The sequence below is a fragment of the Erpetoichthys calabaricus genome, chromosome 11 (genome assembly GCF_900747795.2).
Source record: "Erpetoichthys calabaricus chromosome 11, fErpCal1.3, whole genome shotgun sequence".
Taxonomy (NCBI): Eukaryota; Metazoa; Chordata; class Cladistia; order Polypteriformes; family Polypteridae; genus Erpetoichthys; species Erpetoichthys calabaricus.
Window position 1 is genome coordinate 62,396,919 of NC_041404.2, and position 25,503 is coordinate 62,422,421.

Here is a 25,503-nt window from a genome sequence, read left to right on the forward strand (position 1 = left end):
GTAGAGGACACCCAGGCAGGTAACTTTACCCCAACGCATCTTCACACGGTGACAAGTTAATGTGACAGGCAGCCACGGTGACAATTGCCATCTGCACTCTTCACTTCCTCTCTTCAGGCTTCCTGAGTGGTTTGTGAAAAAAAAAAAGAAAAATAAATGAGTGGTCCTGAACTGCGGGTGTCACCTAAAGGGACACAGTGACAACACAAATGACCACAAACCCTTTGGACACACAGAACTCTTTATTGTTTCGTTTGGTTTCTAATTCTAAAAGTTCACAACTGAAAAAGTCGAAAGAAATCAAAATTTTCAAAAGTGAAACTCGATGATGAAGAGAAAGAACAAAAGTGCTGAAAAAAAAATGACCTGCCTCTTCCTCTTCGTTTTGGCTGCTCACGTGTAGGGGTCACCAGAGCGGGTCACCCGTCTCCATCTGTCCCCATCTCTGATGTCATTTTCTGCCTTCATGTCCCCCCTCAGCACATCCATCAACCTCCTCTTTGGTCTTCCTCTTCTCCCCTTGCCTGGCATTTCCATCCTTGACATTCTTTTTCCTGATGTCCTCCTCATGTCTCTCAATCTGGCCTCTGTCACTTGGTCACCAAACTGTCACACCTCTGCTGTCCCCTCTCATATCCTCATTCCTAGTCCTGTCTGCCTTCACAACTCAGCCACTTCCAGCTGTCTTTTGGTCAGTGTCACTGTCCCCAAACCATATGACAAGCTGGTGTCACTAGTGTTTTGCAGACCGTCCCTTTCACTCTTGCAGGTCCTCGTCTGTCTCAGATCACTCCTGGCACTCAGCCCACCCTCTCTCGTCTTCACCTCTCTGTTACTTTGGACTGTTGAACCCAACTATTTCAACTCTCCCCCCTGCACCAGCTCTGCCCCTTGCAGTCACGCCATTCCCTCTCATTCATACTCATGGACTCCATCTTAACTCCTGTGGACTCTCACTCCCCTTGTGTCCAGCGCGGTCCTCCACCTCTTCAGGGTCACCTCGGTCTCACTGCAGATCACGACGTCATCGGCGAGCGTCACGGAGACCTCAACTGTCACCCTGTCCCATCAGCACTGTGACAGCAAAGGGCTCCGAGCCGCTCCTTGATGTACGCACACTGTCAGTCTGTGCCAGGCTGGCATTGCTATTGTGTCAACTTCACTGCCGTCACCCTGTCCTCACCCTTACTGAAGTTAAAACAATTAATTAACTGAAAGACAAGTCAAACAAAATGACCCCTTTTATTGGCCAACTAAACAGATTACAACATGTGATGCCCCTCAGCCCCCTTCTACAGACAAGATGGCATCCAGAGACTGGAGATCCCTGCGTTGATATGGACCCCAGGACAGGAGTCTTCAAGGGCTAATCAATGAACAGACAGACAGACAGACATGAAAGATGCTATATAAGAGACAGATGAGATGGACCATCTTGTTAAATGGACCCCCCCCACCCCTCCCCCCACACTCACACACACTCAATTCTGGGCTCAGAAATGGCCAACATTTAACAGCGTTGTCAAGAACATACGTCCAGCTCTGGCTTCTTTCAGAATGAACTCTTCTCCGTGGGTCAGATTACCAGGACAACGGGATCAAGACAGGGTGGGAGAAGACTGGGAAGGTCCAGATGGACAGCCACATAGAAGAAGAAGAAGAAGAAGAAGAAGAAGAAGAAGAAGAAGAAGAAGAAGAAGATCAGTGTGTAGCCTTAAATACACACCCAGTCCCAGCGTCGTCTCCAACAGCAGAGCCACAAATAACTAAGATGGCATATCATGGGATGTGGAAGAATCAGGTGACATGGGGAGAACATGAAAAACGTGACACCGGCTGGCCTGGGTTGAGATTCAAACTGGCAGGCAGAGCGCCAACCAATGTGCCACCATAGATACCTATGTACTGCACATGAAGTTCAGGTGACATCCTCAGTAGGTGCTCATCACATCACAGACAGACATTCACAGCACATGTCTGCGGTCGTCTTCTGCCCGTTTTAACCCTTTGTCTTTATTCGCCAGTTTCAGTGATGGCTTCCTATTATAAACTCTACCTCATAGACCGGCATCCCAGAGTCCTCTTTGCTTTGTTGCAGATGGCACTTTTTTTTTGCCTTCTGTCCCTGGAGGTCACACGATGTCACTTCTATCATCACAGGCCCTGCCCCTCCTACCCACTAGACATTGGTGCTCATTCTTGGGCCAGCTGCCAGGGAGGCTGCATCTTAACCCTGGGCAGAAATGCCAGTAATACTGTGTGGCCAGCCCTCCAAATGAACGAGCTCAGGTGTGTCAAATCAAAGAGGCGGCCATGAGACCTTCACTGACAAACACACTTTGGGTTGTGCTGAAGAGCTGGGGGGCTTGAAATATGGCACTGCCATGGGATGCCACCTTTGCCACCAGTCAGTACATGAAAGTTCTGCTCAGCTAGATCTGCTATTGCTGTGAAGAAGAAATGCTGAGGAGCAACCACAAAGTGGTGGACCACCCAGGCTCACAGAGTGGGCCGTTGAGTGCTAAAGATGGGCTCTTCTCCCAAATGGTCTCTACACCATGGGGTTCAAAGATGCATCTGGAGGGAACATACAATACAATTACAACTTATTTCTATAGACCCCAAAATCACACAGGGAGGGCCACAGTGGGCTTTAACAGGCCTTGCTATTTGACAGACCCTCAGCCTTGATTCTCTAAAAAGATAACGAAAAATTCCCCAAAAAAAACCCTTGTAGGGAAAGAAATGGAAGAAACTTCAGGAAAGGAAGTTCAAAAAAGAGAGACCCCCATCCAGGTAGGTTGGGGTGTGCAGTGGGTGTCAAAAACAAAGGGGGGGGGGGGTCAATACAACACAATACACAGAACTGAACACAAGTCTTCCTCAATACAATAGTGCAATAGAAATATGACAAGGACAGAGCAGAACTCAACAGGAGATGATATCCCATAATAGGATTTGGATTGGTTCAGAGAGTCCTGGAGACGTCGGCCATCAAGCCGCCTCCCTCTATTGGCCATTCCACAGCTGAGTCAACCAATCCGATGAAAGGACCCCTCTACCCAACAATCCCTGCAATCCTCCATCAGAGATGACTTTTTCTTAGATAGGCAGGTGGGCAGTGGCACCAAGTGCCAGGTAGGTGGGCAGTGGCACCAAGTGGCACATTTGGGTACCAAGAAGACAAACAGAATAGGTGAGGGTCAGTAACAAAACAGAACTGTCATGTTACTTCTGTTTTAGTGCTAATGACAGTCTGCACATTTCATCAGCAGCTCTAGTCAGGGTGTGCTAAACTGAAGTGGTGAGTCTTCAGATGGGATTATAGCTGAGACCAAAGGGGCATCTCTTATAGTAGCAGGCAGACCACTCCACAGTTTAGGGGCCCTGTAACTAAAAGCTCGACCTCCCACTGTTATATTATTAATCCTTGGAATCATAAGCAGACTGGCATCCTGAGATCTTCATGTGTGCTCTGGTTTGTTGATAAGTTCAGACCAGTAAGCCAGATCTCCACCATTTAAGGCTTTATATGTTTTTGAAATCTGCCCTAAACTTAACTGGGTACCAGTGTAAGGATTTAAGAACTGGAGTTATGTGTTCGTATTTTCTTGTTCTTGTAATAATTCTTGCAGCAGCATTTTGGATTAACTGGAGATTTATAAAGAACAGTTTGAACATCCAGTGAACACCGCATTGCAGTAGTCAATCCTACTAGAGATAAATGAAGGAATTAATTTCTCAGAATCCTGCTTATTTAGAAAGCGCCTTAATTTCCCAACATTTTTAAGATGGAATAAACATCAGCACTAGAGCTGTGCGTTGAGAGCTTCAAGAAATTAGGGTGTCCACGGCCAAGCCTAAGACCACCGTGACAATGCCAAGTGTTCAAAAGTCTGAGCGTCATCACGTTGACAGGTTACGCGTGCGCATGCGCAGGTGCTATTTCTGTATCTGACGCGCAGAAAGGCTCCGCTTCCCGAAGTCCGCACGTTGCCCCATTTGTTCGATTGTTTCTTGACTTTGTGTGCGTCTCTTTGGTGTTAAGTTATACGCTTCGTTGTTAACGTTATTGGAGATACAGTACAGTATTTTTAATGATAACGCTCTCAAAGACATTTTACAAACTTGTTCAGGCAACCTTTTATATCTAAGTGTAAAACTGTATAAAGGCACATTTAGAAATGTTGTTTCTTTATTAATATATGTAGGATTACTAAAGACGGACGGCCTAAATAGTGTGAGTGTCTCTTTAAAAGATGAAGTCGCACCCACCTGTAGAAATTGGCCCCGTAGCCGTCTCAAGGCAGGTGTGCGAGGAGAGTGACGTTGAGCCGGCTGTTCGTAGTAAGGAAGTGAAATCCGCGCCTTAACTGTTGGGTTTTAAAGGGATTTGAATGGGGAATTTAAAGTATTTATTTTGTATAGGTGTGTACTACTGTATAATAATAATAATTAATAATTCATTATATTTATATGGCGCTTTTCATCAGTACTCAAAGCGCTATCCACACAGGTAAGAGTCTCGATGTTGTAACTAATTGTAAATTTTGTTTTTTAGATACAAGGGGGCTTGTCACGTTTTTTCTTTACTCTTTTCACAACGTATTGTTAGATTGACTTGCTTTGTGTTATTGTCGCAGTGTTTGTTTATAGATTTCTTTAAAAATGTATTTCACTTGTGTTTTTTTGGTTTGTGGGGTTTTCATGCATGTAATGATGTTCATTCGTATCCATACGAGTTGTATTGTATCTCGCTATTTGCTTGTAATAAAAGTTATGACTCTATAAGGGCATGAGCATTTGTTTTCAATGCCGGACTTGTGCTGTATATAAGAGTTTCTCGAGAACAGACTCGGTAATCGCTGTTTGAGTGGTAACTCGTCTGTACAGCACTAACACATTTGGTAACTTCAGTACTTTTGTCCACGACGGCGCGTCATAGCGCCCTGTTAAGTGGGGTCGCCATCTACTGGCCCTTTTGGGTATTTTCTGTGGGCTTTTATTTTTAAGTAGCTGAAATACCCAGCGTTGCACGGGAGGAAAAGAAAGTCAGTCAGTCAGTCAGTATCCGACCCGCTATATCCTAACACAGTGGTTCCCAAAGTGGGGGTCGCGACCCTCTGGGGGGTCGCGAGATGATTTCCAAGAAATCAAATACTTTTTAAAAACTTTTTAGAAATTAATTAATTTAATTTTTTAGAAATAACATTTTATCCATAACTAACAAAAGATAAAAACTAGTAGTTAATAGTTACATTTAAAAAAAACATGCAAATTAAAAAGCCATCAGACTGTCTTGGAGCGAGTGCGTCGGTGTGTGTACAGACGGTGCTGGAGCGATGCTGGGGAAAAACAAAGGTCTTAAAGCAAGAGTCTTACAAGTGGCGCCTCACGTAAAATTCACGCATTGTATTATACACAGAGAAGCTCTTGCGAGCAAAACACTTGACCCAGAACTTAAACGTGTTCTTGAGACTTCGATAAAAATGGTCAACAATATAAAAGCGCATCCACTCAATATCAGACTGTTTGCCACTCTCTGTAACGAACTGCGATCGGAGCACGAGTGCTTGCTTTTCCATACAGAAGTCAGGTGGCTTTCGCGAGGGAATGTGCTCTGCCGCCTGTTTGAGCTGCGGGACGAAGTGCACTTATTTCTGATGGAGCATGGGTCCCAGCTCGCTGATCACCTCACTGATCCTGACTGGTTAACAAGGCTAGCGTATTTGGCTTGCATATTTGAAAAACTGAATGGACTTAATATGTCATTTCAAGGTGAGAACACACACATAATTTCGCTAAATGATAAAATCCACGCATTCAAGAGAAAACTTGAGCGCTGGACTGAGCGAGTTGAAATAGGAAGGATTGATATGTTTTCTGAGCTGGACGAAAAAAGTTATATGGTTGTTAGAGCGTTATGTTCTTTTTTTGTTGTCATGCTCTTGTTTGGATAGGCCTATTGGCGCATGGGCACCGTTGCGCGCAACATTTGTATATTTTAACCACTTCCGAGGATAGTGGGGGTCACGAGTCACTGGCACGGTTATTTTGGGGGTCGTGAGCTGAAAAGTTTGAGAACCCCTGTCCTAACACAGGGTCATGACGGTCTGCTGGAGCCAATCCCAGCCAACACAGGGCGCAAGACAGGAGACAAACCCAGGGCAGGGCACACACTAGGGACTATTTAGGATCGCCAATGCACCTAACCTGCAGGTCTTTGGACTGTGGGAGGAAACCCACGCAGACACGGGGAGAACATGCAAACTCCACGCAGGGAGGACCCGGGAAGCGAACCCAGACAGGTCTCCTAAATGTGAGGCAGCAGCGCTACCACTGCGCCACCGTACCGCCCCGAAAAGGACAAAAGTGTTTTTTTTTTTTGTTTGTTTTTTTTGCGAAAATCATAAAAAAACTATAAAAATAAATTAACAAACAATAAAGACTCTCTAACGTCCTTGTCTTGTGCTCTTGTATGTATGTTCTTATCCAGTTGACGCTCGGAACTGGCCAACTCAGGGTTGGAATGTGACGTCAGAGTCTCTGGTTACTTCGATGTTTGATGAATGGTTTGATGAGGTGAAGCAAAATGCCGACATACAGATGTATTCGTGCAGGGGCTTTTATATTCAAACGTCGTATATTCCCGATCGTTTTATAAGTCTCACGTGCCGTGTTTTTTTTTTCTGGGACTTCCTACGGTACTGACAGGAGCGGCAAACAGCAATAGATCGGCACACTGAGCACATTCAATGTCTGATATTCTAACTCTATGAACATTTAGAATCCTTAGATTTATACTTGAGATCACTCTCGTGATGAAATGCATTAAAGCATGTATGTTACATTTTAAAGATAACTCGGTAATTTCATTTAAATAATAAATGCTGTTAATTACACACATGGGGGTGACACGGTGGCGGTGCTGTCTAGCCGGGAGTCACGTTGCTGATATTCCTTGCCTGGAGCAGCGCCGTTCTCAGCAGTTTGGGGGCCCTACGCGGTTCAGAAATGTGCAGACCCTTGACACGTTGGGGGTCAGAGCCTCCCCGGGTAGCTAATAAAACGTCCAGAAAAGGCCTTAGATGACCAGTAGGCCTACATGTACGCTTGTGTGTATGCAGAGTGGTAAAATATTGATTTTGTTCTGGATCTGTTAAAGGCCGGTAATATTGGGATATTTCATGATTTTATGGGGATCTCTCTGAATGAATCCGAAACGAATCTCTAAAATGAACGTTTGCTATCGTGCATTTGGCAAAGTTACGACGGCGTGACAATATTATTAGGGATTTAGGTGAAGATTGCAATTTGGATAATAAATTACCATTGTTAATAAGACTAAGAGATGCACTGAACTGAATTTCCTGGGACTGGCACAGACGGCTGCAGTGCCAGGGGCATGACAGGGGCCCCAGGCCCACAGCCTGACAAAAAAAAAAAATGTAAGTTGGGGCCCCCCTCACGGTCAGGGCCCTACGCGGATGCCTAAGAACATCCCTGCCTGGACTTTTCATGTTTTCCTGCTGGGTTTCCTCAGTGTGCTCAGGTTTCCTTCCAAAGATATACAGATTTGGTGACACTAAAATGACACCAGTGTGTATGTGAGTGCTTGTATTCACCTTGCGATGAGCTGATGCCTCGTCCAGGGATTGTTTCTGCGTCGTGCCTAATGTTTGCTGAAATTGACAAATCTCCGGACTGATGGATTTAATCATTAAACATTCTTTTCAGAGATATTGCGGTAAAGTGTCATCGGAATTTAGCTGTTCCAGGCAATTCACAACACAGCGAAGCCGAACCTGTTCTCGCCGTGATGATATCTCGCACTGCCACCTGCTGGATTCCTCTAGATTTACGTAAAGTACGCGCGCAGGTATAAACACTACAACGCTTGCGTAGCAGGAGCGTCCAAAGGCGCATGCGTCGTGTCGCGCGAAGTATAAACCTGGCGTTAGGAGGTTTCCTTTTGCCGGTGAGCTGGAACCCTCACACCGACTCTACGTCTCACTTCCGGGCTGGACATACAGACAGACACACACAATCACACTCTTGCATACGTAGAACTCAATTTAATTTCAAAAGCAACAGGCGGGCGGTGGCGGCGCTCAATCCTAAAGAATGCTGGCAGTCCCCTCCAGTTCGCCCTCTGGTGGTCATTCCGAATGTCAACAGAATGATAACATGCATACAAGACCGTAAGCTCACCCCCCCACCCTACCCAGAAAGGGGTGGGTTAGGGCTGATTTGACCCTACAGTATTTTTAGTCGACCAATGAGGAACATGTGTGCCAAGTTTCATGAAAATCGCTCCAGCCGTTCGGACGTGATGCTGGAACATACAGACATACGCACATTGACTTTTATATACTGTATAAATTGTGAACTTGACCCTATATAGGCGCCCGACCCGGCACAGATTCACACTGAGGCACGTGTCAAACCCACAAGTCTTTTATTTTTATTTTATTTTATTTTGGGGGGGGCACGTCTTCCCCGTGAACCCCACAAGCATAACACAGTCCCAAGCACTTAATCAAAACAACCAAAACTTCGTCTGGCACCACCACTCCATCATCATCATCATCATCATCCTCCTCTCCTCCCTATTCTGGCCCAGAGTGGTGGTTGCCAGTCCTTTTTATAGCCCCACCCAGAAGTGTTCCAGGTGCTTGACCACCTGGTTCCAATTGCACTTACGGGTGGGGCTGAAGAGTTGTCCAGGTGGGCTGTGGAATCCATGCAGCACCCCCTGGTGGCCACCCCAGCTCCCAACCGGGCTGTTGAGGACTCCATCTCCCATGGAGCCTTGCGGGAGGTTGAGGCATCACCGCCGGCCAGGGGCCACCAAGCATCCCAGGGGGAGGTATTGAGCAGTCCATGATTGCTCCCCCGGAACATGTGTAGAAGGGGCATCCTGGGTGGGCATGGGACCCGGCTGCCTACTACTATATATATATATATATATATATCTGCAAATAAATATTTAGCTTTACAAAGACATTGCCACAGATCCTTCCTTTTCAACGTTCAGCAGCTAATCAAGTCGTTCTACATTGATTCTGGTCTGCTTCATTGTTCTTATCAGGGATTAGGATTTGGTGCCACATACACACCAGTTTGACACCAAACATCAGCTGGTGTGACGTAAAAGACGCTGTCACTGTGACTCTGGAGCAGCAGAAACGTGGAGTGATGGACCACAAGTCACCATCTGGCACTCTGAAGGACAAATCTGAATTTAGATGGCAGGAGAACATGAGCTTCTGGACAGCACTGTGCCCACTCTAACCTTTAATGACCCCTTGGTTCCAGTGCAGACAAAGACATCAGAGACCATTGTGAAGAGCAGCTTGCTAAAGGCCCTTCTCTGTTCCAACAGGGCTGTGCCCCTGTGGTCCATAAAGACTGGGAAGAAGCCGTGTGGCCTGCACAGACCCCAACTCCACCTAACACCTCCAGGATGCATTGAAATGGCAGTTGAGAGGAAGGTGTTCTCATCCGGCGTCACCATCTGACCTAATAAACGCTCCTTTGGCTTAGTGGACACCAATTCACACTACGACATCTCGCCATGTCAGGAGAGCAGAAGCTCCCATGAGGGGACGACTCCACAATGGTGGGTACAGTGTTAGAATGGAGTGCCCATGAAGGTCCTATAGGTGTGACGGTGAGGTGTCCCCAAACTTTGGGTGCTTTAATGTATGGTGTGTTTTCTCTCCTTTGTTGTCCTTAATAGGTTCTGGACATGAAGTAGGACATCCCTCGGACCCTCAGCTCTTTATGAGGGGTTTTCTCCACCATGTGTCTAGTTGTTTTATTTCTCTGGCCTTTGTCTCCCCTTCTCGGATTTGTCCTCATGGACGTTACTCTCACATATGTCACGCTGTGTGTCCTGTGTGCTGAAATGGAAGAACACAAATGGGGACCCTCTGTTGGCATAAATAAAAATGTTAAGGACGATTCTGTGAAAGGATCAAGAAAAGAAGATGATGAACTCTGAAACGAGACCCTGCTGGCATCGGAGGTCACCTGCAAAATGGGAGCTCAGGTTGGTTAACTGGCAGGAGACAAAGAGGAGAATGGAGGGGGGAGGACATCAGTGGGGTCAGTCCTGGGACCCTCAGTTCCTGCTTCAGATTTATGTGAATGACATTGATTCTGGAACTCACAGATGACACTCCAGTTGGAGGGATGGCAGACCCCGAGGGGGCAGCAAACACAATTCAAGAAGACCCGGGGTCTCGCATATAACATGTGGTGCTTATCCTCAGAAACGTGCAAAGCCACAGGAAGTCGGGATTTAGAAAGACAAAGCTGGCATGAAAATTATGCTTGAAGGAACGGAAAGGTGTTGACCACCCGGGAGACCCTCACACACTTGTTTGTGTTGGCAGTTTAGCGCCTCCAGGTGGCAGGACAGTGAAGTGAACAGAAAATGTCACGAATGTCAGTAACGCATCGGTCACATGGTGCTCTCCATCCATCCGTTGTGAAAGCTCGGGTTGTTTTTGTTTTTTCTAAAAATTGAACCCTGGTCATGTGATTTCTGCATGGTGGTCTCCAAGAGGATGGCTCATGGAGGTCCAGATCGGCTTATAAGTCAGCAACCATCATGAATAAAGGACACCAAGGACACAGTAACGATATTTATGTAAATGGAGTCACTCGATACGAGAGCCCCCTGCAGACCGGAGCGCCCACAGCTGGCATTACAAAGTGAAGAGGGGGGTACCAAAACTTCAGGAAGACGGACAGGTGCATGGTAAAGACCCTAAACGGACTTCATGCTGATGAGATATGAAACATCACCAGTCGTCAAACTGAATAATCAATAAGGGGTCCTAGATTTGTAAATGTCACTCTGAAGGAGTCACCAGTCATGAACCTCACCGTACGTCACCGGACCAATCAGAGCGCGCAGTGAGCAGGTTGGGGTTTGAACCTGAGGGTCCTGCCCCGACTGAATGTGATTCTTCATTTCTAAGCTCTTTTTTTCCAGAAGTGCACTTGGCTTTAACTTTCTGTTCCTCGTCATCTGAGACCCTCAGACAGAGAAGTCAAAACCTCAGCACTGAGCCCCCCGCCTCCCCACCGCTCATCAGCTGCAGTTTCCTTCTTTTCTCGCTTTGTGGAGTTGACGTCAGCCGAAGAGCAGAAAGTCGCTGACAGCAACAAGTGGAAGACGCAGCCTGAAGCCGCCTGACAGGAAAGCTCACAATCAGGGGGTCCTGCCAGCTGTGAGGATGTGCCCGGTGGTTGTGCCCATCTTCTGCCTCCTCCTGTTCCTCAGGGCAGGTAAGTAGAACTTCATGGATGGTGGGCTCTGGTGGTGTGAAAGAAGGTGGGGGGCGGCATGGGCCTGAATGAATGTGTGGAAACGTTTAGAAGACTGAGACTCCAAGTGATGGGAAGGTGGGACGACGTGCAGTGGACACAATGGTCCTCAGAGTCGTAGCGTGAACGGTCATCGGTGTCACCAGGCTGGCCTAGCAGCTGTTCTTCACGACAGACATGGACACTTACCGGACATCAGCTCCATGTTATCTGGGCACTGCCACCTTCCTGCTCACTTGGCACATGTCACTACTGTCTGCCATCTGAGGGCCCAGTCCCCTCTGTGGTCACTTGACTGTCACAGTGTGACCCTTTAGCTTGCCTGACACAGACACCACTCTTGGTCCTAACTCCTCCTGTCTCTATGGAGCGGCTACCTCCAGGAGGGAACCTTATTTAGCGGTGACCGACCCTTCTGACCACAGCTGGATGTAATGTCATCTGTTTACGTGGCCTTCACATGCTGATGATGATGAAGATGATGTCCGAGGGTGTCACAGCGATTTGATTAGACAGTCCAGCCACCAGATCTCCTTGTTTGATTGAAATCTGGTGACACGAAAGGTGTGACAATTTTCACACTTCACTAGTCTCCAGCAGGAGAAGGACAGACGTGGTGGTGGTTAGTGTGACATCAGAGACGTCTGCGCACACACAGAGGGGTCAATACTGCGATGGCCCACCAGAGTACACCTCTGTAATGGCGACACATTGTTCTCCATGAAGGCGGCCCACTCACGGTCATCTCATCAGCGTTGGTCCCCTGTCACGTCACACGATTTGGTCGTCTGTCACGCACACTCAAATGACCAGCTAATTCAACACCAAATGCTTCAGTGCGTGACTCTATTAGGACATTTCCGAGGGTCCCGTCCCTTCTATTGTCACTCAACGGTCACATTGTGGACCTTCAGCTTCTCCAGCACAGATGCCCCTCTAACTTCTAATTTCTAATTCGGTTTCCTTTTCTTTCAGGTGAAGTCCTCTCATCTTCAGATGTGGCAGTCACTGCTACAGCTGGTCACAATGTCACTCTGCCCTGCCGGTCCTCATCCTATAAATCTGGGGTTCATGTTTGTTGGGGACGCGGTGAATGTCCATTCACTGGTCAGTGTGGATCCAATGAGATTTATAAGTGGGATGGCCGAGTTCACAGAATGTCAGACAAATATCAGCTGACTGGTGACATCCAGCGAGGAGACCTGTCACTCACTGTGGTCAACGTCACGATGGAAGACGGCGGGCTGTACTGCTGCCGCATTGAGATCCCAGGACTGTTTAACGACGAGAAGAACTCCATGTGGCTCAGGGTGACTGAAGGTTTGACTTTTCATTTCTTCTACGATTCTAATTGTCAGATGTCATTAAGCCTGAATGGCTCAAGTCGTTCACAGATTTCTCCTTTAGTGTCACATACCTGTGTGTGTGTCACTCTGTAGAACGTCTCACACTCGTATCACTCGTATTCTGTTAGTTAGACGCCTGTTAACAATCAATGACCTTGTTAAGAATCACTCACTTTATGTGAAGGACAGGCTGGCACTGGTGGGCACTCTGGTTATTGCTGCCACGTCACAGCTCAAGTGCCCCGAGTCGGCCCTTTCTGTGTGGAGTCTGCATGTTCCACCCATTGATTATATTTAATTAATTTTTAAAAACTGTCCAGCTGTGAGTGTATGTGGCAGTCACACGGATGATGGACTGGTGGTCGCCCTGACTGCTTGGGTCCCACCCTGTGCCTGATGTTGTGCTGACTGGTGACAGTCCCAGTGACTGGGCTTGATAATAAATGGACAGGTTTAGTCACTTTTATTGTTGCGTATGGTGACCTAAACTGGACCAGGTGGTCTTCTGATTTTAATGGCCCGCCGCTCCGCCTCTCAAATGGAGGACTGAAGGAAGTAAAAACCACAAAATCAGGGCGGCAACTGCAGTGTGACTGACCGAAAGAATCCGAGAGTCTCCTCTGAGTTTCATTATGAGTCCTTTGTGAAAGTGCACACTCTGCTCTGCCGCTTCCCCTTCTGACGTCAGCGGTCACCACAGCGGGCGGCCAGGCGTCACCTAAAGCCACTCACCAGCAGACCAAGTGACACGGGCCTGACACGGGTGACGTGCAAGTGAACTCGGCTCCCACTGTGGCCCAGTCAGTCCCCATGAGACATGTGGGAGCACCAATGGAAACGGAGAGAGCGTAAAATCGCAAGGCAGGGTAAGCACACAGTTTGAGTGTCATATAGCGCCTTGCTGTGGCACTAGAGAAGTACTCAGCTGGTGGGCAATCATCTCTGTGTTTTATACAATGTGGGCACTGCCTGGTGATGTGGGTCACCCAGTTGGTCTGTGATGGGATGTTTTGGCCACTTTGCTTTGTCAGCAGGCTTGGACCGTTTCTAAAACTTTATGATTACACCTGTGCCAAAAACAGAAACGACTACACTCAAAAAATAAAAATAAATCGGGGGTATAAAACCCGGCAAACACACTTTCTATGCAAATTACCCCTCATACATCACAATCATCTTGCAAATGTGCCTTCATGACCCTGCCTCAAGCCCCGCCCAGTTCCGCCCTGAAACAGCCTCATTTGGGTTATGCTAATCAGCCTCATACATATGCAATCAGCATACTGCAGACCTTCATTGGCTGGCATTGCAGCCACATGACACATCCAGTAGTGCGAGGCAGATGTTCTCATCCCTAAATTAGGGGCACGCAAAGACCCTTTATGTGGTGGTTTAAGCGTGGGTGACAGAGATGAGCACAAATATGTTGAATGGCACCGTGTCACTGCCATTTGTAAGTGTCACACGGGATGGATGGACATCCAGACCAAAAGAGGGGAAGGTTCCTTACCTGGACAGGAGGCCCCGGTTGGATTGACAGGCGTCCCAGCCTGATGTCTTTGCAGTACCTTCTGGGGGCTGTTTGTCCCCCCCAATGCACTAGGTGGCAGCCTCCCACTGCCAAAGTGCCCATTCATACTCTTTCAGGGCACCTTGGGACATGTAGACTTGGAGAACAGTCCTGTTGGGGTGTGTGGGTGCCACCACAGGGAGCTGTAATTCAGGTGCCCGCCTCGAAGGAGGTACCATCTGAGCCGGAAGTGCTGCCAGGCTGTAGTCTCCTGACACCAGAGGCACTTCCAGGTCTTGAGATAAAAGGAGCCTTTTTGGGAGGAGGTGGCCTAAGCTGGCCTGGCGAGGAGACGGAGGAGTTTAATATTAAAGGAGCAGTGACACCTGTTTAAGGTGCTGGATTTACTAAAGTCACCTGCACTTGTGTTCTGGGGTTGAAGAGCTGCAGTGCCCTCTAGTGGCCACATGTCACCAACATTAAAATATTTTGAAGGCGTTACTTTCTTATAAATGGACTCTTCTTGATATCTGCCATTGGACGGCGGCCTGTCGTGTCCCGTTGGTGTGTGTTATGTAGTAGGACCATGCAGACATCACAGTGCCACACTTGCACCCTTGGCACACTCTGGGCAGTGACTCCATTCAGTAACAGCGTGGAGTCCAAAGTCAAAGAGAGAACAACAGGACTGCAGACCAGCCTGGTGGGGGCGCCGTTTGTGCTCTTTGACATTTTTTGTGTTCTTCCCAGAGCCTTCCGAGGGACCAACTACGACATCCAGGGGACACGCCACCTCCGAGAGACCAAGTGAGAGTGATATGGGTCTTTACTCCGCAGGTATGAAGTTCTCGACCATTGCTGTGTGGCCTCGGGGGACACGTGATTTCCAGTCTCAGAAGTGTGCCTCGCCTCCTGGCGTTGACCTCTGGCGAATGCCCCAAACAGGTGGCACTACTTGTCCCCACTTTGCTCACATGTGTGTGTTTTTCTTTTCTTTCTTTCCTTCTTCTGGTTTTATAAGCCACCACCACAGTTCCCAGTCCAGTGGAGCACCAAACTGAGCCCGGTTCAGCAGCTGGCCACTTCTTAGATGGGGTAAGTGTGTCCTGCTCAGGGTGGCACTCAGTCATCTTCTCGAAGCCCCCTTTATGCCAACGTCCAAAAGTAAAACAGACTTGAAAGTACAAAAGAGACTTCGGTTAGTCGACTCCATTTCCGTTTTGTCCGATTCAAGGACGTCTTCTTCGGAGCTCTCAGTCATGGACCAAAACCAGGAGCCCCCCAGACAGGGAGAGGGGCTTGAGTTGGAGAAACAAACACTCGCAAAGACTTTGATTATCGTGTGACATGAGCCTCGTGTGTTCCCATCCAGCTGACCTTTCTATCAAGTCAGCAATGGGGGTCTTCTCCGGTACTGAGATGTCCATCTTTATAAAGCGAATGAGCAGCGTCATCTGTCACATGTGTCACAAGATGGACTTGTGTCATTTCTCACCGGGGTTGAGATGACATGGAAGTCTGCCACTAGAGTATAGAACGGACAGCAGTGCCACTTGGAGTCAAAGGACAGCTGGCCACTTCCATCTCACGGCGGTCACTCTGGGGCTGTGCCCTCATTTACTGTGCTGCCATTTTGTCATTGAAGGCTTTAAGTCCACAAATGACACCTAAAAACCAGCAGGCACCATCAGATGTTCCTCCTGTCCATTCCTCTAACCAGGTCATGGGCCTTATTTGGGAATGTGGGGTGGGATTAAAAATCAGAGTTCAACAGACTGAGTGGGTTTAGGGGGTGTCATGGTGGCACAGTGAGTGGCAGTGCCACCTCGTTGATCTGGCGTCTTGGGCGCACATCCCACACCTGGACGTTGTCCACATCTCCCTGCATCTAAGTGGGTTTTCCTCCCTGAATTGTGGAGTTTCGGGACTTTAAATTGGACCCGAGTGAGTGGGCCATCTGCTGGCCTGATGTCTGCTTATTGACTTGTGCCCAGTGCTGCCAGCATGTGAACTTCAGTGGGCTTTGGAACATCATGCCTGCTGCCAACTGCTGTCAGAGTTACGACAAGCTGGTATTCAGTGGGGTCTCGCCCATTCTGAAAGGTCCACCAGCGCAGTGCCACTAGTCTGTCACAAAGGTGGTGGGGCTTGTGGTCCTCTTGGTGTTCAGCCCAGTATTTGAACCCTGGTCTAGTCAGGCTGTGTAGGGTCTGCATGTTCTCCATTTCTTTGTGTCTCCTCCTTGAGCTCCTCGGTTTCTTCTCACAATTCAAAGGTGTTCATGTCTGGCGAATTCAAGCTCAGGGTCCCATTCAGGGTGGGGTCCTCCTGATGCTGCTAATTTCAATCTGAGCTCCCCACAATCCCCTAAATGAGGACTTGAGCTCAGGAAACACCATTCTGTTTTCTTAATCCCCCCCTCCCCACCCCAAGCCTGTTCATGGGGGAGCTGAAGCCTATCCTGGCGACCTTGGGTGCAAGGCAGGAGCCCACCCTGGAAGGGATGTCAACGCACAGGGGGCCAATTCAGAGTGATGGAAAAGCAAAGTGCCTCAAGAAGAAGGTCCATGGACTCGAGGAGAACATGCAGACTCTACTCTGACTTACTGGATTGGACCCCCAGGAGCCTGACGATGTGAGGCAGAAGTCCTATTGGTTGATTCAAAGATGAAACACTAGCAGTAATCAATCAATCAATAAATAAATAAGTCAAGCCTGTGGACTGATGGCGCAGCTCCACACACTCGGGTTCAGTCACCACCTATGTGACGTCTGCTTATTCTCCACATTTCCAGGTTCTCAACACCCCTCGGCCCCTTTAGTTGGACCGGTGGTCAGTGGCTGCACATGTCATGCATTGGTGTCACATCCAGGGTGGGCTGCCACCTCCCGCCTGCTGATGGTGGTTTAGACCGGGCAAAGCCACCTTTGGAAATGGCCTTTCAAAGAGCAGATGGATGGCTGTCCTCTAAGACACTGGCAGCCCCTGAGGTGCCCCCAACCCGTGTCGCTTGGCATAAGCAGGCAGCCCATTGGAAGTTACTTACTTATTCATCATAAACAAATAAGGGCAGATTGCCAACCTGCACATCTGCATGCCCAATTACTGCCCCACTTCCTCGCAGCACGTCCCACCTCTGATGGTTTTTCCTAAGCCCCCCCCCCCTCACTATGATGCTTAGTTAGGCCAACGAGACACCAGCCAAAGTGCCCATCACTGTGCCCTTGTGAACCCACGGTGTTGAATGGTGGCCCCTGATCCTGCGATTGATGTGACCTCCCTTGGACTGGCGCCCCTTCCCATGTCACAGGTGGTCTGATGTCCCCTTTCTGCTCACACCAGATGACTGACGCGTATTTCTTTCTCTGATTTCCCACAGGACAGGCAGCCCATCCATGTGCCCGTCATCATGGTCACCTCTCTGCTCCTCCTGCTGATTGTGCTCATCTCATTCCTCGTTTATAAGCGTGAGTATCACACAGCGTCGGGGGGCTGTTGGTGACGGGGGGCTGAGGGAGGGGGGGGGGGAGGTTTCAGAACATATTCAGGGCCCGTCACCTTCTGCACAGTTTATTGTGTTGTAGATTTAATTTGACAGCTCGTCCTCAGAAAGGTTTGCAAATGGATTAAAAGTGACAGTCCTGGAGACCACAGCCCACTGGCTGCCCACCTCCTACTAGGTATTCTATAGCATACGTCTGTGGTGGGCCATCTATCAAGACCACTGGATTCCAAGGCTGCCAGTATGGCTGGTGTCTTTCTTGTGGGCAGGAGAGAGGCTTTCCCATGGTGCCCTTCTTGGTACCCCTTTAGAGCCATGCCACAGGGTGGGATGCCAGGAAGAGGTGCAGCGCAGAGGAGAGTTAGTGGCAGTTACTTGTATTTGTAGACAAGCGACTGACAGACTGAGGTGCAGCTGGCACAGCCAAGGAGCAGCTCTAGTCAGGGTGTGCCACACGAAAGCCGCCAGTCTGATTTCAAAAAGGGGGTCTCTTATAGACGTGGGCCGATCACAGCACAACTTTGGGGTCCGGTACTCCAATCCATTGCCTTTAGAGAATTTTGCTGTACTTGTAATCATTGAGTTTTGTATTGATAAGAATTCCTTCTGAACGCCTTGGCAGTGGTGCCAGTTCTTATTGACCGGTGACCTCCAGACTCACCGGAATGAGTAAACCCCACCATGTGACGTACCGGTCAACTCGTCTTGATGTCTTGGTACGCATGATGTCCAACGTTTTGGGGTTCTCCCACATTTTTGGCCCTCTAAATCATTTTTAGGCCACTTGTGGACCATATGTTGTGCAAGAAATGCCACCCTTATGATGACACGGTAGAGGGGTATTCAGCAACAATGATGAGAAGGACTTGAAGTTGTGCACAGCAGTCAACCCCAGTGGGGTACGGGGGGCAAAGTTACTCCGTTTCACAAAAGTTCAGATCAATGAGGCTTGGTGATGCCAGCAGGCTGTTTCAAGGATGGCATCGCATTTTAGATGTTTGATTCGTTACCGGTGGTCCTTGAGCTAAGCTTGGGGGTATCGTTTCAGACACTCTGAGGCTCGGTGATCACCAATAGGATGGGATTTGTTTCTCTATTACATTCAAGAAGATTGAGGCTTTAAACAGTTCCATTGAAATGACTCAGATATTTAAGTGACTGTTGTCATTCATGATGCCCTTCTGCCTCATGTGGTCGTTTGTGATGAACACTCAAAGTGATGGTGGCTCTCGCTAGGTCTGACTTTCTATTATTTGGGTTGTATGTGTCGTGAAGCTCAGGGTGCATACAGCCGCCTTATCCCCAACACAGACAGGCACACGACGCCAGTCCAGCTCACAGGGCAAGGCACAGCACAGTCCCCTCTTCGTCACCAGTCCTTCCTAATCCATTCTTCCTCAGGCTTTATCCTCTTCCTCCCGACTCTGGCCGTTGACTTCTGGTGACCGGACCCTCTTTATAGGGCACCCAGAAGGACTCCTGGTGCCCAATGAGCTTCTTCTGGCCGCACTCAAATAGGGCCCTGATAACGTCCATGCGCCCCCTGGTGGTGGCCGTGAGCTGCCATGCTTATGACCCGTGGACCCCAATGGAAACCAAGGGGGCTGCCCTCTGTTGGTCCGGGGGAGAAACTGTCTCAGAAATACTCTCTCCCCCTGTCCGTCCATAATCAGGGCGTCCCGGCCAGGTAGGGCCCCCAGCTGGGTACCACACTATGCAAGTCTTCAATTCGAATTCATGCGAGGGGGCAAATGTTAATATTATTCAAAGTTATTGTCTGTTATACCTGCATTGTTATCACTCTTTAATTTAATATTGTTATTATCAGTATGCTGCTGCTGGAGTATGGGATTAATAAAGTATCTATCTATCTATCTATCTATCTATCTATCTATCTATCTATCTATCTATCTATCTATCTATCATATAGTGCCTTTCATCTATCTATCTATCACTGTGTCTATGGTGTACTTTAAAGAAAAATACGAATAGCGGACACAACATCAGATCTTGGAGTGACAGGAGGGCGGTAGGCAATTCATTTTAATAGAATTTGAGGGATTTGTCATCCTGTAAATAAAATAAATCTGATTACCGTCTTCTGATTGAATTTGGTGAAGGACTTGGGCTTCAGTGTCAATTGAAGAGGAACGACATCTTCATCACTTCGGTGGCTCTGCATTTCTGACCGGACGTTTTCAGACTTTGCTCTTTTGATTGGACGCTCGGCTCCTTTGATTATTGCCATCTCAGCGTGCTGACCCTTCACGTTACTCTCGGCTCTGCTCTTTTGCTGGTTACTTTCACTCCATTGGTTGCCCCGCTAACTGAGTCGAATTTCGTCCAATCTTTCTGTCTGGAACGTTCAAATCCTGAGCCCATTCCAGAAAACGGGATCAGTGAGTTATCCGTAACGTAATTCTGCCTTTAATGTGTCCCAGCAATGCAGCTTTGGCTAAATTCAGGTTTCCTGGAATGAAATTCGCCCGATTTCGGTGAATTCCGACTTACTTTAACCAGACATCCCACTCATCCTGCTGTCTGGGTCAGACCCCGGGGTTCAGATGGAGAAGATTTTGCACAGACTTCTTGTTTCTCCATCCATAAGTCCAACTCCTTCTCTCTCTACTTTGTCCTCCACTCCTCCCAGGTGACCTTTGACCTCCTCCTCCTCCTCCTCTTCCTCTTCCTCTCTCACAGCTCCCTCCCCTTTAATGCAGGACCCGGGAGTATTTCTGGTGCCAAGTCAGGTGGAAGCCCCTCCAGGTAGAGACAGTCCAATCCCTGCAGCTCCACCTGCCACCATCCATGGAATCTAACAGGGCTGTCCAATGGGACTCCAATTTCCAGTACGCCCTGTGGGTCTGTGTATGGGTGTATTAGCCCTGCCATGAGTGCTGCCATCTGCCATGCCATTTTGGGAGGGTGTATCTCCCCCAGTCCTTCATTATACTGGCCTGCCAGATGAGTAAAGGCGTTCTGCCCAATCCATCCACGCTGGCATCTCGTGACAGTGTCCTGGCAGGGACAGAGAAGGCCACCCTGCCTCTCTTTCAGACCACCAATTCCGTTGGCCTCCCTGCCGGGTCAGAGTCAATCCCAGCTCGGATGCCAGTCCATCACTGACGTTATAATAAAGTTATTTGAAATTAATAAATGTGATAAGAATCTGCCAACCTGCTTAAAGCTTCACATGCCAGGCAGCTTGTGCCACACTACACTCTTAAAGGTAAAAGTGCCAGAGCTGTGATTCGGAGTGATGCCATAGGGGAACCATTTTAGTTCTCAGAAGAACAATCTCCAGAAAGAACCTTTATGTACTTCCATCAGTAGCAGACTCCATCAATGGCCGCCTGTACCGTGAGACCCCGGTGGTCTCCCGATTTCAAACGGCTGCACAGAGTCACACAAACGCAGCTCAGAGTTTCTGGATCTGATGTGTCCTGCAGCAAGATATCTGCTTTGTCCTCATATTTGGGACCAACTTGACATGGGAAGGACCCTCCGTCACACAATGAAACGGCTCTTTAAGTCTCGACAGCAAACCACACATCCCAGTGTAGAAGCACCGTTTGTTAGAGTGCCTCGTATGTGTTGTGACGGGCGACTACGGGACGCCAACAGAATGGAAGAACATCGATGAAGCAGTACCTCCCCTGGGACGCTAGAGGGCAGCCCTCCTGGGCAGCTGTGGCACCACGGACTCCAGCAGGGCATGCTGGGAGCTGGAGTTTGGTGCAGTGCTGCTGGGTTCCGTGGGGGGCCACCAGGGGGAGCTGCAGAGTCATACAGTGGACTTCTACCACACCTGGGGGGGATTGCAGGTAATCTTGATGAGCTCACCTGTAACACTCCCAGGACCTGAATAAGAGGAGCCGCCTCACACCATTGGGAGAGCCAGAGTCGTGAGGAGGAGGAGGAGGAGGATGAAGCTTACTGGGAGGGAGTGGAGGCAGAGGATGGACAAAACAAGGAAGAGAGAAGAAAGATGGAAAGGAAAGGCTGACTTGGGAACGGTGACACTGTGGGGAACAAGACCAGAGTGGCCCCCCAGGAATAGCAGTGTCTGGTGGGCTGAACGTGGCTTATGTGTCTGGGGTTAGGGGGGCTGTACTCCCCCTGGTGTCCACAGTGTATCTAATTCAATGGTGGCTCTGATGGGCGCTCTCGAGGGACTGAGTGAGGGGTCTGAAGGTCTGGGCTTGCGAGGGTCTTGATAAACATCGAGAGCCAGACCTTTAATGACCTCCTGGGCACATCAGCAGTGCGTCTGTCTGCGGAGAGAGTGTCGACCTCGTCATTGAGAGGTTTAGTGGCCTGTGCAGTGACAGTCATGTGACCCTGGTGACACTTCCTATGAAGGCAGTAGATGGACTGGGAGAGCATGAGGGTCATGAGGTCACTGCAAAGGGGTGTGTGGTGGTCCTGATATCTGCAATAGGATGAAGGTCTAAGTCTTTAGAGTCCTGGTGCTCCCTGTTTGTGAGACATGGACGCCATCCAGTGACCTGAGATGAAGACTGGACTCCTTCATGTGTGTCTATACGGAGGGTCCTTGGGGGCCACTGGTGTGACTTTGTGTTGCTCATGGAGTCCCGACTGAGACACGTGACCTGCATTGTGACGAAGCGTCAGTTACGCCACTACGGCCATGTGGCACCATTACCTGAGGGTGATCCTCATTGGTGAGGCCTCAAGCAGTAGGACCAGGCCAAGGGGATGCCCACATAACACCTGGCTGCGGCAGATAGAGGCTCATTTGTAGTGGGGGGTGAGGGATAGGACCGTGTGTCTGTCTGGGGGGTTACCACCTGGGACCCCGAGGTGTTTCATCAAGTGGTGGGCACGGCAACATGCTGTACCAGTGCCCGCCCCCCCAACCTAACCTGATATATAGTGGGCTGGGGAGACGTCCTGCTATTGGCCATCACCTAGTCAGCTGTTATCCAATCAAAATGTCACAGGACTTGAAATAGTAAAAACTGGCAATTCATCTGACGCTGCACGTCTACGGGTTAAATTAAAGTGGGAGTGGCCTGGCTGTCACCCACAGACACGTGGTGGCACTGAGTGACAGTCCTCATTCAGTCCCCCCAGAGGTGTCATTGCTTTGGTGTGTGACATCAGTGGCTAATCAGCATCTTCTTTGTCCTCAGGTGCCAGCCACCGGAAACTGAAGACGGGCTCAGCCCAGTAAGTATTCCAGTATTTGTCTCATTTGGACTTTTGTAGAGCAGATGTGTCAGTAATGCCACCCTTAGACTTCAGTACTGTCACCCCATTGCCAGACCCGGTCTCTCTGGTCACCTCCATTTTTATAACTGGCATTGTGTCCTCTTGTGTCCAACAGGCAGGTCTGCACCCTTCAAGAGCGAGTCGGCGTGGAGGAGAACATTTACAACATCGAAGAGCCAGACACGAGTGAGCCGTGCCCATAATGGCGATGGCCAGCGCCCAGGGGGCTCCACCTCATGAATTTGTCCTCTGAGGCTTCCATCGACATGGGCATGAAGAGGACGGGCGGATGGGATTTGGGTTTTTACTGATGTCGTGTTTTTCTGTTCATTTTGTGACGGACCACTGAGGCTTTGTCTGACTTCTACTCTCAGCTTTCACCAGGTCAAGCAAGTCCACCTTAAGACAATTCAAGAATGAAGTCCTGCCAGTCCTGTCTGTGTGCCACAGGGTGGCCCTGAATTGATGCCATCAACCCTGCTGTTAATCCTGACATTTCCGCTCTGGCAAAGTGAGAACGGCAAAGCGTCACGAAGACGCCGAGTGACACTCAGTGCAGGAAAGAAACTCAGTCGACAACGACCCACCAGCGTGGGACAAACGCAGGGACAGCCCTGGACGGGTGCCACTCTGTCAAAGGGCACGGCCTGCTGCTGTCACCACCTTATTAACTGTGAGGGAGGGAGATGGGGGACACAGTGACACGGAAGGACATGCCAACCCCACACAGAGGCCATCATTAGGGGGTCCTGGAGCTGGAGGGCAGTGGCGCCGGGCACTGGGACACCCGAACAGAGAGACCGACCCTCACAGCCCACACTGTTTAGCCAGCAGGACGTCTCTCGTTGTTCGAGTGTATTCAGTCACCGAGTGTTAAATGTGACCGACGTCCGCTCAGCACTGTGGTGTAATCTCGGGGGTCCGCTCGATGAAATGTGACACGGAGTGAACTTATTCAAATGTCTCCTCTTGTTTCTCCTCTCCTCTTCTCTTCATTGTTGTCGACAGAGAGGGGGCCGGGGGTCGCACTTCACAGAGTGATGAGGTGAGGGGCGGGTGGGCCTGTGGGCGGTGGGCAGGGCGTTATGGCGAAGAATGGGAGGAAGCCCCCCACCCCGCCATGTCTCAATCGGAGTCGTGTGTCCATGCTGGGTGGTCTTAGCAGCTCGGTGATGCTCTCCTGTCACCTGTGCAGTTCACGACGTCGCATTAAGACCCCATCTTTAATCACCAGCACAGTTAAAAAAGATAAAACGAGATTTAAAAATGCTGATGAAGATGAAGAAAAGCAAAATCCCCTCGCATGGCAACTCCTGATGGCAAGTGATGGGGGGGGGGGGGGGGGGGGGGGGGGTCTGCTCTGACCAATGTGTTGGCAACAGGTGACCACATGGAGACAAGGCCGTCACCTCAATGGTCAAGGCAGCATTGCCAAGAGTATTGTGACGGACCCCGGGGTCTGAACCTGAACGGGACACGCGTGGTCCTTGGGTGGCTGAGACCTGTCCTGGGGTTGGGGGGCTGCAGTATTTGTATTTATATTACAGAATTATATCAGAAAAACGTGGGAGTTGAGAATTATGTGCTTATCATGTGCCAACATTATGTGTGGCCTTTAGTAGACAAACGTGTACACTGGGGTCACACACAAGGGGGCCGGAAGTGTCCTTAAGGACCATGTGGTGTGTTTCATTGATTATAAGCCAACCCTCCTCACTTTCGTTAACGTTTTATCCACAGATGATATTTTTATTATTTTTCCTGTTGTTTCAGCGTTGTACAGTATAATGAACCCTGTGCCCAGAGGGTGGTGTGGGGGGTACCATCAGGGCATTCCGGGTGCTCCCTGGGGGGTCACATAACAGCTCGGAGCTCTTTAATCAAACAGCCCCACTTGTGTGTCTGTGCAACTGAATCAGCAACTCCCACCTGGGCATCAGAATCACCACATGGGACCCCCACCTGCTCTGGGAATTACTGTGCTGCCATGACAGGGTGGCCATGTGCTGCATTGTTAAAAGAACAATAAAGTCTCTCTGTTAAGGAGGTCCCTTCATTGGGTCACCCGGGAACCTGTGGGGGTCTTAATCTGACCCTTACTATCTGAATAAAGCGCAGTAACTGACACCTGAAGGACATGCGAGGGACTGGCAGAAATTATTAACACAACTCTAAATGACAGGATAACATAATGTCACCCTCTCTCTTATCACTCTGTCATTTTGTAGTCTTCTTTGTCATAATTAAGCTTATGTTTTGCCAACCCCACTCGTCACACACACCACAACATTCAGACTTGGAGTAGAAACTATGGCAGCGGAGAGACACAGCGGGCGGGCAGGCAGGTGGGCATTTGGAATGGTGAGTTCAGTTACAAGAGAGCCGCCTCAAGGGCTCCTGTCAGGTGTTACCTGCTCTGTCAGTCCTGACCTACGGCAAAGTGACGAGGACACGCACTATTATATAGTGCCTCTCACATCTATCTATCTATCTATCTATCTATCTATCTATCTATCTATCTATCTATCTATCTATCATATAGTGCTTTTCACATCTATCTATCTATCTA

The 25,503-nt window shown here is 49.1% G+C and overlaps 1 protein-coding gene across 1 annotated transcript; it reads left to right on the forward strand.

The window, feature by feature from the left end:
• The first annotated feature begins 11,100 nt into the window (after positions 1–11,100).
• On the forward strand, positions 11,101–23,876 carry LOC114660466 (hepatitis A virus cellular receptor 2 homolog). The gene is made up of 7 exons (XM_028813177.2): positions 11,101–11,301; positions 12,316–12,660; positions 14,947–15,033; positions 15,218–15,291; positions 17,577–17,664; positions 22,856–22,892; positions 23,050–23,876. The coding sequence occupies exons 1-7, from the start codon at positions 11,250–11,252 to the stop codon at positions 23,135–23,137; spliced, it is 771 nt and encodes a 256-aa protein (XP_028669010.1). The 5' UTR covers positions 11,101–11,249; the 3' UTR covers positions 23,138–23,876.
• Positions 23,877–25,503: the final 1,627 nt, after the last annotated feature.